General features: G+C 56.1%; 8 protein-coding genes across 8 annotated transcripts; 4 read left to right on the forward strand and 4 right to left on the reverse strand.

The window, feature by feature from the left end:
• Nucleotides 1-79: 79 nt before the first annotated feature.
• EX895_000837 (uncharacterized protein) lies at nt 80-3,800 on the forward strand (the record flags this gene model as incomplete). Its single annotated transcript, XM_029881438.1, has 3 exons — nt 80-516; nt 608-708; nt 1,027-3,800. 3 exons carry the CDS (start codon nt 80-82, stop codon nt 3,798-3,800), a joined length of 3,312 nt encoding a protein of 1,103 aa, XP_029742824.1.
• Nucleotides 3,801-4,617: 817 nt separating this feature from the next.
• EX895_000838 (uncharacterized protein) lies at nt 4,618-5,793 on the forward strand (the record flags this gene model as incomplete). Its single annotated transcript, XM_029881439.1, has 1 exon — nt 4,618-5,793. One exon carries the CDS (start codon nt 4,618-4,620, stop codon nt 5,791-5,793), a length of 1,176 nt encoding a protein of 391 aa, XP_029742825.1.
• Nucleotides 5,794-6,326: 533 nt separating this feature from the next.
• Nucleotides 6,327-6,935, reverse strand: EX895_000839 (uncharacterized protein; the record flags this gene model as incomplete). The annotated part of the gene is made up of 1 exon (XM_029881440.1): nt 6,327-6,935. The coding sequence occupies one exon, from the start codon at nt 6,933-6,935 to the stop codon at nt 6,327-6,329; it is 609 nt and encodes a 202-aa protein (XP_029742826.1).
• A 565-nt stretch (nt 6,936-7,500) lies between these two features.
• Nucleotides 7,501-8,700, reverse strand: EX895_000840 (uncharacterized protein; the record flags this gene model as incomplete). Its single annotated transcript, XM_029881441.1, has 1 exon — nt 7,501-8,700. One exon carries the CDS (start codon nt 8,698-8,700, stop codon nt 7,501-7,503), a length of 1,200 nt encoding a protein of 399 aa, XP_029742827.1.
• A 756-nt stretch (nt 8,701-9,456) lies between these two features.
• EX895_000841 (uncharacterized protein) lies at nt 9,457-10,716 on the forward strand (the record flags this gene model as incomplete). The annotated part of the gene is made up of 1 exon (XM_029881442.1): nt 9,457-10,716. The coding sequence occupies one exon, from the start codon at nt 9,457-9,459 to the stop codon at nt 10,714-10,716; it is 1,260 nt and encodes a 419-aa protein (XP_029742828.1).
• A 70-nt stretch (nt 10,717-10,786) lies between these two features.
• On the reverse strand, nt 10,787-13,045 carry EX895_000842 (uncharacterized protein; the record flags this gene model as incomplete). The annotated part of the gene is made up of 1 exon (XM_029881443.1): nt 10,787-13,045. The coding sequence occupies one exon, from the start codon at nt 13,043-13,045 to the stop codon at nt 10,787-10,789; it is 2,259 nt and encodes a 752-aa protein (XP_029742829.1).
• A 657-nt stretch (nt 13,046-13,702) lies between these two features.
• Nucleotides 13,703-15,043, forward strand: EX895_000843 (uncharacterized protein; the record flags this gene model as incomplete). Its single annotated transcript, XM_029881444.1, has 3 exons — nt 13,703-13,763; nt 13,891-14,145; nt 14,229-15,043. 3 exons carry the CDS (start codon nt 13,703-13,705, stop codon nt 15,041-15,043), a joined length of 1,131 nt encoding a protein of 376 aa, XP_029742830.1.
• Nucleotides 15,044-15,303: 260 nt separating this feature from the next.
• On the reverse strand, nt 15,304-16,012 carry EX895_000844 (uncharacterized protein; the record flags this gene model as incomplete). The annotated part of the gene is made up of 3 exons (XM_029881445.1): nt 15,304-15,521; nt 15,626-15,685; nt 15,766-16,012. 3 exons carry the CDS (start codon nt 16,010-16,012, stop codon nt 15,304-15,306), a joined length of 525 nt encoding a protein of 174 aa, XP_029742831.1.
• Nucleotides 16,013-16,249: the final 237 nt, after the last annotated feature.

Here is a 16,249-nt window from a genome sequence, read left to right on the forward strand (position 1 = left end):
CGGGGATACTGCGGGAAGGTTGTGCTGAACAAGGATCTTGTACACTGATCATCACTGATCTAGCTAGCATCGAGTCGAAATGTCCACGCCAGCGTCAGGCGGAGCCGAGGCCGCGAATAGCTCGCAAGCTGAGTCGTCGCCGCCTTCCGCTATCCATGCGAAAGGTGCCGGTGTCGATGCTACGGGTGTCCATGCTACGGTTGCTGGTGTTGATGGACCCCGCAGAGGATTGCGGACTCGCAAGCCGACGTCTCGCGCAGCAGGACTGGATCTCATCGAGGCACCATCACAGTCACAGGCCTCTCAGCAACCGGCTACGCGCTCAAGTCGGAAGCGCAAGGCGGCAGACGCTAGCATCGAGCCGGAGAACGTGACCGAGCATGAAGTTGATACAGTCTTCGCTGGAAGCGTCGGCAGCGACAAGCAGGAAGGTGATGAGGATGTGAATCAGTACTGCATCTGTCGCGGCACGGACGACGGATCCTTTATGATTTCATGCGAGCACTGTCAGGAATGGTTAGTACACGTTGGCACTGCGCAACACTCTCCCGACTGCGAGCGAAGTGAGCTAATCCAAAGTACCATTGTCTGTCTTTCCTTGCCACAGGTTCCATACCAAATGCGTCGGCATGACGCAGAAAGCCGCCAAGAAGCTCGACGACTATGTCTGCGAGAGCTGTGCCGACAAGGCAACCAGCGCTGGAGAACGTAAGTACAATTGTTCCATCACAGGTTGCTTCCGAAGATCAACACATGTTGTTTGTGATTTGTTCGGCTTGGGCTATCGCTGCAATTCACAATCAATGGTCCCCTCTCGCGGGTCGAGCATCATTACCAAGCTTGCGACCTGTCTGAGAAGCGGCATGAGCCTGGGATCCCTTCTTTACGCACGCGGCATACTGCGTTCGCCCGCCGCTGCCATTGAGGAGGAAGAAGAGGGACTGCGGAGCGTTACATACCAACAGAATCAGAGAACCTTGATGCTAACTCGAATCGGTGCCTTACTTCGTACTTGTACCACCACAGCCGCTGCATCAAAGCCGATGAAAAAGTACAAATCTTCGAAAGGGCGACAAGCCGCCCAAGCAGCAAAAGCTCAAACTACAGAACCCGCGAGGGATGAAGAGGAGAAACAAGCCATTGAATCAGAAGAGGATAGCGCTTCCGACAGCGACGAATACATCGCCGAAGCCGGTGACGATGCCTCGAATCACGAAGACACAACGATGCAAGACGTCTCGGAGCCCTCCATGAAGAAGCAACAAGGGAAGCAATCAGCCGCAAACGCTTCACTGTCGAAAGCCAAGAAAGATGGGCAGACTTTAGGGGTTGCCGACAATTCCTCAAAGCGCAGAGCATCTGAAAGCCAGAGACCAGCAAGCGCCACGAGCAGAATCGCTACTACTTCGAAGAAAGGCGCATCTCGCAAACCGAGCGGACCGACCGATGCCAGCACCGAAGAAGCAAGATCGAGAGCTCGCAAGGTGCTTGCAACCGCCCTCGAAAAGATCTTCGTCGGCACTACCGAGAAGCGCCCCAACGAGGCAGATGAAGAGGCTCAGACAGACGAGCAACGCGCCGAAGGCTTCGCTGCGCTTTTGGAGGAGGAGCTCTTTGAGGCCAACGCTGATATTTACGGCTCGATCCGCGTCGTTGGCTCAAAGTACAAAGATCGCTTCCGCACTTTCCTGTTCAGTCTCAAGGATGCAAAGAATACCACGCTGCATTCCAGGATCGCATCGGGCCAACTCGAAGCTTCTGAGCTGGCAAAGATGTCCAACGAAGAGCTGGCCAACGACGCTATCCGTCAGGCCACTGAGAAGGCGAGACTCGATGCGCTGCACAGGAGCACCTTACGCACCGATGAGGCTGGTCCGCTGCGCAAGATGACGCACAAAGGCGAGATTGAGATCGAGAGTGACACGTTCGTTGCTCGCGATCAGCCTGGAAAGTTCGAAAGGATGTTGGATGCTAGCAAGGAGACTGACAACCCTCCGGCGACGAGAATTACCGAAAGCGAGCCAACGATTCGGGCATCGGGCATGGATGACGAGAACAGCCCCCAGGACGCAACTGCGCTGACATTTTCAAGAGACGACCCAGAGCGTCGTTCTGCTCCCGCGCCGAGTCTCACCCAAGACTCGCCCACTCGCCTCAACTTTGGCGAAGTGTGGACGCAAAGCGAGGAAGTCAGCGCCGACAATCAAATTGATGAGCCTCAAGAATCGTATGGCTTCGGCGGCGCTTCTCCTCACGACGCAGACTACGATCATAGTATTGCAGCAGACGCAGACCATGATGCTACCGGCGTTGCCGACGATTTCATCGATTCCTTCCTTGATGGACCGAATCAAGATTTAGTCAAAGAGACGGGCGGCGTCGACTCAACGGTGTCTGAGCAACAAGTAAGGTCAACAACTCCAAGCGCAGAGCCGCCTAGCAGCGCGGTGCACCGCTACCGCAACATCATCTGGAATGGTCTCATCGATCTGCCGGACATCTTTGCTTTCCAAGGACACGTTAAGCAAGTTGCAGGTCGTAGCTTGAGCTCGGCAGCTAGGGTCTGGCCCAAGTTCTTCCCTGAACGGCCGCTCCTGATCGCCGGTCGCTTGCCAACGAAAGCCGCCGTCGACTACCTGCTTCAAGTAGCCAATGCCCCAAAGACGGAGATTCTGGCTTTCAGCATGGAGCCGGGTGCAAGCAAAGACGGTGCAGCGCGACCTCAGGACTCTGATCTTGCAAGCTATGATGGGATGCTCAAGCACTTTAAGAACGCGGATAGATGGGGAGCACTGCACATCTCATCCAGTGTCAAAGGTCACCTCATCAAGGACTTTTACGTGGTCCCACTCTTCAAGGACGAGGAAGTGCCGCTCTGGCTTGATATGGTGGAGTCGGACTGTCTTGGTGCAGATTGGCATGCCAAGCGTGACCGCGACCTACTGGTGCTTGTGGCCGTCGTGGTCCGTGATGCGCTACAAGCTGAGCTTTCCAAGGCAGAGAGGTCTCCAAGTCGCCATCGAAGCGTCACAACCGACGGAGAGGCACGTGAGCCGGAGCCAGTATCAGGTGGATCGACGATTGTAGCTGAAGAAGCGTACGATCCATCCGCCGGCCTCAGTATTCCTCTGGGCAAGCCCAACACAAGTGTACCCGGTGCAGTACCCGGCGGTGCCCCCACTACCTCGGCAGCGTTTGGCTCGGATGCTTTGCAATCGCTTCTTCGCACGCTTGGCAAGACGACTGCCGCACAGCCGTCCGCTGGTGTCTCTGCCACCGTTCCGGGAGGCCTGAGTCCATTCGGCGCCGCGCCACCGGGACCGCCCCCACCTGGTCCACCCCCTGGGCCCCCTCCCGCATTTTCGGGCGTGTCAGTGCCCGCCATTGGAGCCTCAACAGCTGGATCTCGGTCGCCTCATCCCGCTCCCGAGGCTGGCGGTTTTGAACCGCAACACTGGCAGCAGCAGCCTCCATACTCTGGCTATCATCAAGGTTATCCAGGACCTGCCGATACGGCAGCCCACGGTCGTGGTGGAGGATGGGCTCGAGAGTCGAGCTGGACATCTTCCGCAAACATTCCGGTGCCGCCGCAAAATGCGACCCCGCCACAGCCGCAAGAGATGCCAGAGGAAGAATATCCAGGCCAGTACAATCCGGACTTCTTGGCTCAGGCTACCACTGGTGCTCCGCGAGGAGGAGCTGGATTCGGAGGGCGAGGACGCGGACACGGTCCCGGTCCAGGACAAGGTTTCGGAGGCGGGCGTGGAGGAGGAGGATGGGCTCGCGGCAGGGGTTGGTGATCATCATCTCAGCGTGTCGAGTCAAACAAATTTCACTTCACTGCACTTTGATGTCCGCACCACAGTCGAACCCCAGACTCATTGGCAAATGCTTGCATGTCCGCACACGCTTCGTCTGGAGTACATGAGCATTCATATGAACTACAAGTCGTCAGGCTCCACGCATGGTGATGCTCGATCCTACCAAGACAGAGTCGTGCGAATACATCCGGAAATCCATTTCGGAAAAATGTAAGAGCCCTACCACCGGTCATACCCAACACAAAGCTATCTCAATCAAAAAAAAATCAGCAGAACCGTTTTCATCTACAGTATTACGAGTTCAGAAAGAAATTCAACACGATCAGAAAAATAGCTTTCTCAGCAGCAACGAAGCAGCCCGAAGCAGAGTGATCTCGTGGCGCGGCTCAGCCAAACAGAAGGAAGAAAAGGCCAGAGAGGAAAAATATTGTCCGCTTCTGAAAATCAAGTCAGCCAGCCAGCCGGTGCCGGTTCTCTCAGCTTTTCGGCGCTTGATTGAGCCTTTGGAAGGAAGTCGGGAATCGAGGCTTTGGCTCGCTGCTCTGTGTGTGTCGTTCCGTCTGGTCTCCACTTTTTCCTTCCAGTTACACGCCCATCATCACTACCTTGGCATCGGATCGCTCCCTCATCATCCTCTTCCTTCAATTCTCCGTTGCCATTCGTACCCCCTCGCTTTCCGTCCTTCACCATCCGTCCTTCGACTCATCTGCACTTTTGAAGGTCTGTTTCGCCTTGTCTTTGCAGTTACTCGACCCGAACCGTCTCGACCTTTTACCACTTTGGCATACGACTCACCATGTCGGTCCCAGTCGCTCCTCCACAGGCTACTGCCTACCCACCAGGCGTTCAGGCTCCCCCTCCTTCGGGAGCCGAGCGTGTTGGCCCCGGTGCCCCTTCGCCCTTCGTCGACGAGAAGCGTGCCGCCTACCCTTCCGGTCTCACCCCACCCATCTCGTCGGCACCTTCCACTTCCATGTTTGGCTTCTTCCAGCCTATCGTTGCGCCCCTCAACAACGCTCTCAACCGCATCCAGGATATTCGCACGCGTCTCGAGCTCTCCAACCCGGGCACGGTTGAGCATCTGCAGCGCGAGGTCAAGGGCGTGCACACCACCAACTTTATGTTTGACGGCGCACGTGCCGACCTGACCAAGGCGATCAGCATCAACCCCATCTTCCAGGTCACCCACGCTTTCTCCATGGGCTCGCAAGCCGCCCCCTCGTCGTACAACTTTGGCGCTGTGTACGGCGACAACAAGAACTTCTTCCAGGCCGGGCTTGACGATGGACTCAATGTGACCATGCGCGCCAACCGCGGCTGGTTGCCTGGACACACCACCAAGGTGCAGGCGCAGCTCACAGCGACCCCGGGCCAGTCGTTCGTGCAGATGGAGCACGACTACCAGGGCACCGATCACTCGGCCAACTTCAAGGCTCTCAACCCATCACCCACCGACTTGACGGGCATCTACATTGTCAACTACCTGCAGAGCTTGACGCGCAACTTTGCCTTTGGTATCGAGACCGTCTACCAGCGTCCCTCGGCCGACATGGAGGAGGCAAGCACGGGTTACATCGCCAAGCTCACCGGCGATAAGAAGGACTGGATCGCTACCGCCCAGGTGCAACCGCAGGGTGTGGCGCAGTGCACCTACTACCACAAGCTGTCCGAACAGGTGGACGTGGCAGCTGATCTGCAGATGATCACAATGGCACAGAAGCGTGAGGCTGCTGCGACGCTCGGTGCGCGATACAACTTCAGGATGGCTACGCTCAGAGCACAGATCGACTCGGCCGGCAAGCTCAGCTCGGTTTACGAGACGAGGTTGTCGCCTGCATTTGGCCTGACGTTTGCAGGAGAGATCGACCACCTGCAGGGGGCTGCCAAGTTTGGGTTCGGTGTGTCGATCGAGAGCGGCAACGAGATGGACCCCAACGCTCCTCCTCCCACGCCTCCCTCGGTGCCTATGTAAAGTGGGGATCGACGGAGATTCCACCTTTGCAACCACCTCTCTTTTTGACATGATTGGCACAAGGAACGGCGACTCCGATGCTGTGTTTGCACCGTATGTTGTAGCATAGCTTGGTCGTTTCGTTCTCTGATCTTTACCAAAAACCACCGGGCATCTTGACAATCGAAACCACCACTAGAACCAGGTGGTCTCCCCTGAGGATGTCCGGGGCCTTTCTCTCCTTCGACCGCTCTTTTATCTTCTCATCATGTATTAGCTCTCTTGCGGACATACGCACACGCTCTCACACACATATACAAAACAGAATTTTGCTCAAAACATTCCACCACCGCCTGGTTTCGCGCGCTGTAGCGGTTCTCGTTTCTGAGTTTTGCCCGACGAATTCATGCGCCGCTTTGCACGCTTCACACGGTTAATATCGAGGTGCAAGTGGGATGAATGGAGATGCGAAGGAGACACGGTACAAGTACAGGGAGGGGATGTGCGAGAGACAGGAGGTGAAGCGGGGCGATTGACGACAGGGAGATGTGTGGTTACTGGGCCATGCCTGAATCGGGAAGACGTTCGATCCTGAACTGTCTGCTTGCGATGTACATGAGCGGGATACCGGGGACCTTTCGGACCCTCCTTCTCAGCTCTCGATCGCACGTCGCGACGATGTAGCATTTGTGACTTGTGATCCTCTCGACAATGCAGTCATCCGCGTATGTGCCCTTGTGGCTGCACTCCAGGCGTTCGAAGCGCGGGTCCCTTGCGACGCGCAATGCGATCCGGTACTTGGGCCCAAGCTTCTCCAGCTCGCTGATGACACACGTCGTAATACACGGAATGCTCTTTGCGTACAGACAGTCCATCATCCCCTGCACAAGCTCGATCTTGTTTTGCAGCGCAAAGTTGATAAAGTTGGTATCGACGAGCACACGGTACGGCGGGCCGAGCTGCGTGTTGTGCTCGAAGAACATCGACGAGGCCGGCGTCGAGATGTGCCGCACCACCGTACCGTCCGGCGTGAGCTTCTGCCCACTCGTAGAAGCCTTTTTCGCTGCCGTAGTCACCGCAGCGTTGGCTTTCAACCGATCATCCTTCGGGTTGAGCATGCGCTTGACCTCGCCAAACTTGCGCACTTGCTTCTTCTTGCCCATCTTGGCAGGTGTGGAATGTGATGCGGTAAAGACAGAAGGCGCTGCGTTGAAGGGTGAGGTTGTTCAGAGCCGACTGGTCCGTGAGTCGGTTGAGAGCGCTGTGTAGTATGTTCGGTGGGAGTGATGGATGCGTTAATGACAGTCGACGACAACGAGGTGGCGAGTGGTGATGAGTGACGAAGGAATGAGCATTGAACGAAAAAAGTTAGAGGCATTTCAAGGGTTCATACACTCACGTCAACGAGAGAAATTTCGGGCAACAGAGCTCCACTGTTTTCCGCACCAAAATTTCGTCCGCCGCTCGCTCACTCAGGGCACCTCGATCTAACAACGTCCAAAATTCCACTTCCTTCACCAGCTACAACCTGCAATGCACTCGACGACAGCGACGGCGACGACGACGACGATGACGATGACGATGACAAAGTTCCGACTGCGATTGCGAGGCCCAACAGTGATACGATAGAGTACAAAGTGATTAAATGAACGTGCAGATTGCAGACCTTGCGAATCGGACAATCGACGGAACAGCGTCGAAGCGTCGGAGCTTCGAAACCAAAGACATCTATTCAAGAAGCTTAGACTCTTTTCGCCTTCTCGAGACATCCCAGGGATGCTGAGACATGAGCGGCGTCGAAGCTCCGGACTCCACCGATGACGATGTGTCATAGCCATAGTGAAGCACCTTGCTCCTCAGCAAAGATGTATAGAAGCGCTGCACCAAGAAGAAGCACTGCAGGCGTATCGCCGTGAAGAACAGGCCAAACACCATCAGCAGCGGCACCAGAGTCGTCCTGAAACTCTCCTCGCAGTTTTCGGATGCAAAGACATCGTCTAGGAGTGTCTCCCACCCTGAAGCTGCTACAGTGACATCAGACGCCGTGCCTGATATCGCTGACCCTGCCGCTGGAGCTATGTGGGGGCCGGAATGTGCGCTGTTGCCCGGGCCCAATGCCGGTATTGTGCTGGTTTGGCTCGAGAGCCATGCCTGCAGTTCACCGGAGCCGAACTCGTCACAGATGTGTGCACGCACGCTCGCGTAGGTACACACGATGGCCACCGCCAACAGCGAGAGCGTCGACAAGAGAAAGTCGAGAAACGAGTGAATCAGAAACAGTCTCGAAAGCATGAGCTGAGAGCGCACCACGCCGATGATCCCCGCGCAACAGCAGATGACGCTCAGCAAGATGTACCACCTCATGGTACCGATCACGAGTCTGAGGGCATCCCACTGCATGCGCTCGACGTCCTCTGCGCCATCGTCCAGATTCTGGTAGCCTGTATGGAGGGTGTCGGATGCGTCTGCGTATCGACCATATGTGATCACGTCGGCAGGTTTGCCGTTTTCTGCCGCTGCGTTGTTGTTCGATGGAGTGGGTGTGTCGCCTGGCGTCGGAATGTACGAGAGCCCTTGCGCCTTGAGGTAAGCTTTGGCTTCTGCGACCCATTCCGGCAGAATGACGTTTTTGTTCTCTGCTCCCTCGGCTTCGGTGGATGGTGCGGCAAAGTCGATCAACTGGTCCGCTTTGGCTGCCGAGTGCACGAATCTGTCGGGAGAGGGTACGAACGCCGCCGACGCCGGGGGTGCGGGTGCCAGATCTCTATTGGGCACATCGGGAAGCGTCGAGTTGATCGCACCTAGCCAAGAGTAGACGTTGAGATGTAGCAGGATTCCAAGCACGGCAATGGTTAGTGTCGCTGTGCGCGGTGAGATCCAGCTCAAGACACCCGAGCCAGAAGAGCTCGTGGTGGAGGAGCGGCTCATCACTGGCTGTGTTGCGTTGCGTTTTGTCGAGTCGAGGCCAAGATGCTATGTGTGGCGATGAGAGGTGGTGGTTGGAAGGAAACGGTCTACTCGACCGTCATCCCGCACAGAACCGGGCTGGAGCAGCACAAGGTCGAACATCATTGAGCTATCATGGGGCAAGCGAGGAAGCACGAGGTCGTTCCGATCCTGAATTGCTAGTCATGCGCGCATGCACGCGCTGGGATGTACGATTTGCGTGGCGAACGTGAGACGCTTGGAGCCCTTTTACTGCTGTGTGCCGGCTAGCCCTTCCGAAAGTGGTACGCAGTGCGAGCGTGCGGTGGCTTGGCGTTCCGCGCTGTCTGTCGCACCGGCCGTTGAAGACCGAGCTTTGGCGAAGTGCAGTGGGTGACACAAAGGGGTTGCTTACGCATGAGGCCGCCAGGCACGCGACGCTGCCAAAAAAGTCCGTAAGCTCCTCTGCTGCATCAGCCTTGCGGTACAGCTGCAGATCCTGCGGAGATAAAATGCCGAAGTAGATGTCTGCCTGCCAAGACAACAAAAAGTCGGGTTTGGTCGTCCTTTCGGATTTTCGCTGCACGGAGGCGTTTGGAGGATAAGTCCGCGGGGGTCATGGGATCTTTTCATTTTCTTCTTCCTGTTCAATCTTCACCAGCAACAAGGGTCCAGCACGATCTTCTCGATACAGCAGCATGCTGATCGCACCGAATTGAACGGGTTCAGAGGGTGTTCTAGCCTTCCAGTCATCCCGACATGTGGAGTCAAAGCATCGGAAAGGCCGGCGCACAACGTCGACTCTTCACAGCTCGCTTTGGCTCCTCTTTGTCGGCATGGTCCCGACAGCCACCGAAACGCTCTCGAGGCATCAGTACTCGCCCAGACCTTGCTTCAACCAACAAAGCAAGGCTGATTCTCGGCATCGAAACGTCATGTGACGATTCGTGCGCAAGCATCGTCTCCTCTGACCGCACCATCCTATCGTCCATCGTGACCAAGCAAGACCACTCGTCCACTGGCGGCATCCACCCGCTCTCCGCCGCACTCGGACACCATGCCAACCTTCCGGCCACTATCGCTACTGCCATTGAGCAGGCTCGCATCGCTGCGTCCGAGCTCGACGCCATCGCGGTCACGCAAGGTCCCGGAATGGCGAGCTGTCTCGGTGTTGGGCTGTCAGCGGCAAAGACACTCTCGGCTGTGCTCCGTAAACCGCTGATCTACGTTCATCATATGCAGGCTCACGCGCTGACCCCATTGTTAACAGAAACGCATCCGCCAACGTTTCCGTTCCTGGTGCTGCTCGTTTCTGGAGGACATACGATGCTCGTCCTCGCCCGCAGCGTTACGGAATTTCGCATTCTAGCTACGACGAAGGACGACTCGATCGGTGACGCTTTCGACAAGGTCGCTCGCGATTTGGGCATCCCTTGGACTTCGGCTCCGGGGGCAGCACTTGAAGCGCTCGCAGCACGGTCTGCAACTGAAGGAGAGGACATTGTGTTTCCGATACCCTGCAAAGGCCAACCGTTGTTCTCATACTCGGGTCTCAAAGCCGCGGCTCAGCGACACATTGATTCCCGCGGTGGTAGCGGCATGGCCGAAACTGAAAAAGCGTCCATCGCAGCTGCCTTTCAGCGTGCAGCATGCGCACAGCTCGAAGATAAGCTTAGCATGCTTCTTCGGCCTTCTCATTTGACGCAAGATTCGCGTCATCGGCCGTACCCGCGCATCCACCTCGACAGTAAAGGAGGCGCAGGAGGAGGTGGAGACGAGATCAAGACGCTCGTCTGCAGCGGTGGCGTCGCAAGCAACAGCTTTCTCCGAAGGAGGCTGCGCGAGCATCTCGACGGGTTAGGAAGGGCCGATGTGGATCTTCAGTTCCCACCACTGTCGCTGTGTACCGACAATGCAGCTATGATCGCATGGGTCGGTCATCTCATCTATGATCAAAGGACGCAAGATTACAGTCGTCATGCGAGGCCGAAGTGGAGTATGGAAGATATTCAACGGTGAACATGTCTGCTGGCTAATGCTGTACAATATGATGCTGTGTATTACTGCTGCTCCCAATCCCATCGCTAGCCTACGAGGCGTCTCCCGTCTTGATGCGTTTGTGCGGCCCCCACGGCCCACCCAGCTCTTCCCCATCAACCTGCTCGCCCACCCTCCCACCCTTCCGACCCCTCTCCCTACCGACCTCGGCGAAAAATTTGCCCTCCCCTCCTGCTCCCTCGCCCGCTTTGCCCTTCTTAGACCGCAGATCAGAGTCCCACACGAAAAAGTTGCACCGGTACTCCGGATTGACATCGCCCTTGGCGCGCCCGGACTTCTCGTACCCAGGACCAACAGGTCGATTGCACAGCCAGAATTTGCGCCCGTGGTTGGGACCAGGCTTGTTGACCGTCCATGCACGACATGCTTCCGAATGGTTGCGACAGAGCGGGGCGGGCGCCGGGCTGAAGATGGCCCCCCACGCGAGTGAGGCTCCTACACGATCAGCGGCCGATTGCTCTGACGGTTGCGCGGTGCGTTGGGACGTCGGCGAGGCGTTGGCGGTTTCGTGGAAGTCGGAGATGGCGTCTTCGGTATCGTCGAATGGCGCGGCTGAATCGTAAGTGTTATGCGCACTGCTCGCTATTGTGCCATCGGCATTCTTGACAGCCTCTTCGACGGCAGAGGCCGCTGCTGTTGGGTCGTAAGTCTCTTGAGAGAGATCTATCACTTTCGCAGGCTCGATGGACGGCGTAGGGGGTGTGCTCTTTGGCTTTGCGAAAAATGACTGCAGACTGGTTTGCCCTCGGAGACTCGCTCCATTCTTTGCTTTGCTGAGGTCTTTGCCCTTGGTCGCCGAGGTTGCTCGCTTGAGAGGAGCCGCGCCCCGTCTGCCAATCGGAGAGGGTTGACTTGGAGCATTCTTGGTGGGTGACGGTGTCGAAGCAGCTGTTGGATGAACAGATTCAGGCGCTGAGGGCGCCGACCCCACCGCCAAATTCGATGGGGTCGTTCCGACAACGGTGGCATTGGGACGCGGCGCCTCGCCTTCGATGTTGAGACCCTCCTGCTGTGAATGTAGTGAAAAGAGGGCATCAGCAAGCGAGCTTCCTTCGCTCTCCATCTCTGTTGTCGAAGATAACGATAGGTTAGTCCCAACATCCGGGCCTCCTGTGATGCAGGCTTCATTCGAAATTATCACGTTGGAGCCCGTGATAGCAACAGACGATCTTCCTTGATCTGCAAAGAAGTTGGCTACCGGACTGGGACTCTTTCCTACCGGCGCTGGTTTCCTGGAAGTGCCAAAGAAAGACGCCAGCTTTCTCTGCTTTCCAGAAAACTCGTCGTAGTGACAGGCAGCCAGTGCTGGAGGAAGGCGGTCCACTCCACCATGCATGAGATCGGCAAGCTTTACTACCTTGCCGTCGATCTCCCTTTCATCGTAGAAGTCGATGTAAATCGGACAGTGATCACTGCCATACACGTCCGGCTGGATATCCGCGCCTTTGATCCACGGCAACAACCCTTCCGTCACCAGAGTATAGTCAAGCCGTACGCCATAATTGGCCGGCCTTGCGTCGATGAGGGTGTTCCAGCAGGTGAACATCTTCTTTCTCTGAGAGTGATACATTCGACCGACGTCGTGGAACTTGCCCTGCGGTGCCAAGAAAGTTTGGAACCAAGACCGGGCCGGATGCTGATGGAAGTGGTCCCAGCCGTGCTCCTTCATGCTTTGTTCCGGATCGCAGTGGTCGATGGGGTCACGGATGATGTTCATGTCGCCTACGATCATGACTTGACGACCTGCTTGAATGAGGCGGTGTGCGCGCTCGGCGAGTCCTTGATAGTAGGTCATTTTATAATCAAGTCGTTCCGGTCCTGTCTCGTTCGGGCAGTAAACATTGAAGAGAACAAACAGGCCCAGATCGAGTACCACGCATCTCCCCTCTTCGTCGAGAGCATTCCATATCTGGGGTTCTGCATCATCTCGAGTGTCCGCCGGAATGCAGCCAATCGGCTCGTTGGGTATCGATGGGTTGGTGGAGACATTCGTGACGGGCAAACGACCGGTGATGCCCTGTTCAGCTTTGAGTGGGATCGAGACGCTCTTCTTGACGTATGTGACGGTGCCGGAGTAGCCTTTGGTTGGATGGAAGTTGAAGAAGGCGTTGTAGGACGGGAGGATGCACATGGGTTCCGTGAGCTGCTTGCGTGTCATTTTAGTTTCTTGGAAGCACGCTATGTCGGCACCCAGGTGTTCTAGGCACGCCTCCCAATCCGGCAGCTTGTACCATGGCTGGTAGCCTTTGAGGGTCCGTAAACCGTTAATGTTCCAAACCGTGATCCGCATTCTCAGAGGCTAAGTTGTGGTACCTCCGAGGAAGTTTGTGCCTGCTCGGTCCAGCCTTCAATCCTTCCTGCCGAATCCATGTCGAGGTTTTGTCCCGTTCTAACTCCGAGATCTCTTGGACGCGGCAGGTTCAAAGCGACAAAGCTAGTGTCAAGCTCTGGCCTCCTGTGGAGACACCTTTGGGATCGAGCAACGACAGCGCGGTCAAAGAGAAAGGTCGTGGTGGCGAGCAGAGAAGGCCAATTGGCTGAGCACGAGGTGGAGGCATTTAGGCTGTACCCCGCAAGAAAAATCTGCATCGATCGGGATTCGCGTTCGTTCAATCGGACGACTTCCCCACCGCGAAAGCATCCGTTCAGAGCTGCATGACAAGCTGCTTCGCTTCCTTGAACCCTACCACTTACCATTTGGCAGACGAGTTCGTCATCCTGCGAGGAAAACAGCCCTCGCAGCTCAGATACTGTACCCCAACAACCCTGTTCTTGCACCTTCGACGTAGCGGCTACGTCCTCAGATGAGGGCTCTGTAAAGCTTTTCGCGGTTCCAGTCCACGCCGATACCGCCTCTTCAACTCTGCGAAAAGCAAGAGCAGTGACCGACGGTCGTTGTATCCTATGGCACATCAATCTCTTGTGACCGAATCAATCTAGCATCACCATGGACGCCCAAACGCAAGCCACCCCAACATGGGCAGACATCGAAGACGCTACACGTAGTGGTAAGCATTCCCCCCTTTCCGATCCTACCCGCCTACCCTCGTCCTTTGCTCCTCATCCGCTGACTTGGCCCTGCAATGTCCCTCGCTCCAAAATGCTGCGGCTCGTTTTTTTCCGCTGACCAAACAGATGCAGGCTCGCCATCGGCAACGATGGTCGATTCGCCGGCTTGGCACTACGATGACACGGTCGTCACCGACTTTGGCCCTGCAGCCTTGGACGACGAGGTGCAGATCGTCGAATGTGCAGATTGCACCAAGCCAGTGCTCAAGGAAGCACTCGGATTCCATCAGCAGAATTGCAAGCTGATCAAAGATATTGCGTCTGGTCGTGTGTCGCCGTCAATACTGGAAGGCGATCTTAGGAAGCGCCGGATGATGGATGGTGGGTATCTCTCCTTGGGCAACTCTGCGCTACTAATATCTTACTTTATATCTGACCAGTAACTCATGCCTTCTTTACTGCAGACGATGACGAGAGCATCCTTGGCGACGACTCGGGCCTCCCACTCACCAAAAAGCAAAAGAAAGAAAAGCGGCTCGCCGAAGAGAAAAAGAAAGGCGGACGCAAGAACAAGGGGCCCATCGACGTCGACAAGCAATGCGGCGTCATCAACGACAAAGGACTACCCTGTTCCCGCTCACTCACGTGCAAATCTCACTCGATGGGAGCCAAGCGTGCCGTCGAAGGCCGGTCGGCACCTTACGACACGCTGCTGTTCGAATGGCAGAAAGCGACCAACCCGAGCTTCGTTGCCAAACTCGAAGAAAAGGAGAAAGCCATTGCAGCGGCCAAGGCAGCCGCAGCAGCTGCTCCTCCAAAGGAGAAGAAGAAGAAGACCGTCAAGGACGGAAAAGCCAAAAGCGGCGGTGGAGCAAGTGGGGGCGGTACGGGTGCCGGTGGCGCGTCGGGTGCCGGTGGTGCTTCGGGGTCGGGTGGGGTGTTTATCGAAGACGACGATATGGACATGTTTGACGCGGGTGCTGACGAGGATCAGATGGATCAGGAACTCGTCTCGGTACTAGGTTCGATCGCACACGCTGCATCGCGCGATCGGACTACTGTGCTGCCGCTCGCGACGAGATCGTTCGCAGGCTGTTACACGAGCAGGGTCAAGCGCATGCGCAACCTGCGCGAGCTGCTCAGGGAAGGGCTGACCCCAGGAGGAGGAGCATATGGTATCAACGGCTATGCCACGTGGAACAACCACCATCATCGTCCTGGCGGCTTTGGGCCGGGAGCAGGCAATACGTCGAAGAAGGGTGTCGTTTCCGGTGCGTGAGCAGATCATCCGTCTTTACTTACCCTATGTTTCGTCTTGTTCTCATCCGCACCATGTATTTGTATCTCTGATCAATCGATCTTCGTCGTCATACGCCTGTCTCTGATCGCATGTACTCAATCAGTCTGCGCGGCTCAGCTCGAGCCACCCGAATGAGTCCAAACGTATAATTACAGCCGTGAGACAGGGAATAATACAAGTACAAGTCGACACCAAAGATATCCAATTCCTCCCCGCCCTGATAACCGGGCGATCGCATATCACTGCGAAACAGAGGCCGAAGAGTCGGCGGCACTGTCGTCCTTGGATCGAGAGATGGCGCCGTCCAAGTCCAGCGGCAGCCTGACCATGGTGTCGATGAGCGCCGGTTTGCTTGTCGAGGCAGGACCGTAGGTGTAGAGGTCATCGTCTTCCTCGGTGGACGTGTCTGCGCTCGAGTTGGCGTCGGTTGCGGAGGGGTTTGTGAAGACAGTCGAAGCTGTTGTGGATAACGTCAACCATGTTTAGAGAGCAAGTGTTAGCGAGATGTTGATCGAGTGAACGGAGAGATAAGTGGGTAAGGATGTGGGGGAGAAAGCTTACCTCGAGCGATCTGAATGGCGCGGAAGACGCCTTGCCACGATCCCATGACCGATGCGATTGCTGCCAGATTTCAAGACCAGTAACTTCAATGTCAGTCAAAATGCAAGATACTGTCGCAAGTTGTCCACTCGGGTACTTACAGTCGCCACCATCCGCCATGATGTCGACCTTCTCGGCCAATCTTTCGAGCTCCTTGACCATCCGCGCCGACTGATCCTTTAATGCACGCAAACCCTCCAGCTCAGCTTGCTTCGAGATAAGACGCGCCTGGTTTGCCGACGATGAGGGACCGCCAAACATGATGTTGGCCGGATTGTTGGGCTGCGGATACATCGACTGACGCCCTGCCCCTCCTGGTCCCATCATTGCCGATGGTCGTTGTGCCATTGTTGTAAATGTGTGGTGTAAGTGGTGTGTTCGACAAATGCGGTGCCGGGAATGAATGTGTATCGTTGGAGTGATAGTAAGCGTGCTTTCGCTGCTTCGAAAAGGGATGATGAGATGGACGTGGTGACAGGCTGATCGTGGGGTGATGGATAGATACCACAGGTGTTGTTGTTTCGAGGTGTTGTTCTGTCGCTCCGCGGTTGGAATTTGAAAATTAGACAGCGCAGCACAGCAGTG

This window comes from Sporisorium graminicola, chromosome SGRAM_1 (genome assembly GCF_005498985.1).
Source record: "Sporisorium graminicola strain CBS 10092 chromosome SGRAM_1, whole genome shotgun sequence".
Classification (NCBI taxonomy): Eukaryota; Fungi; Basidiomycota; class Ustilaginomycetes; order Ustilaginales; family Ustilaginaceae; genus Sporisorium; species Sporisorium graminicola.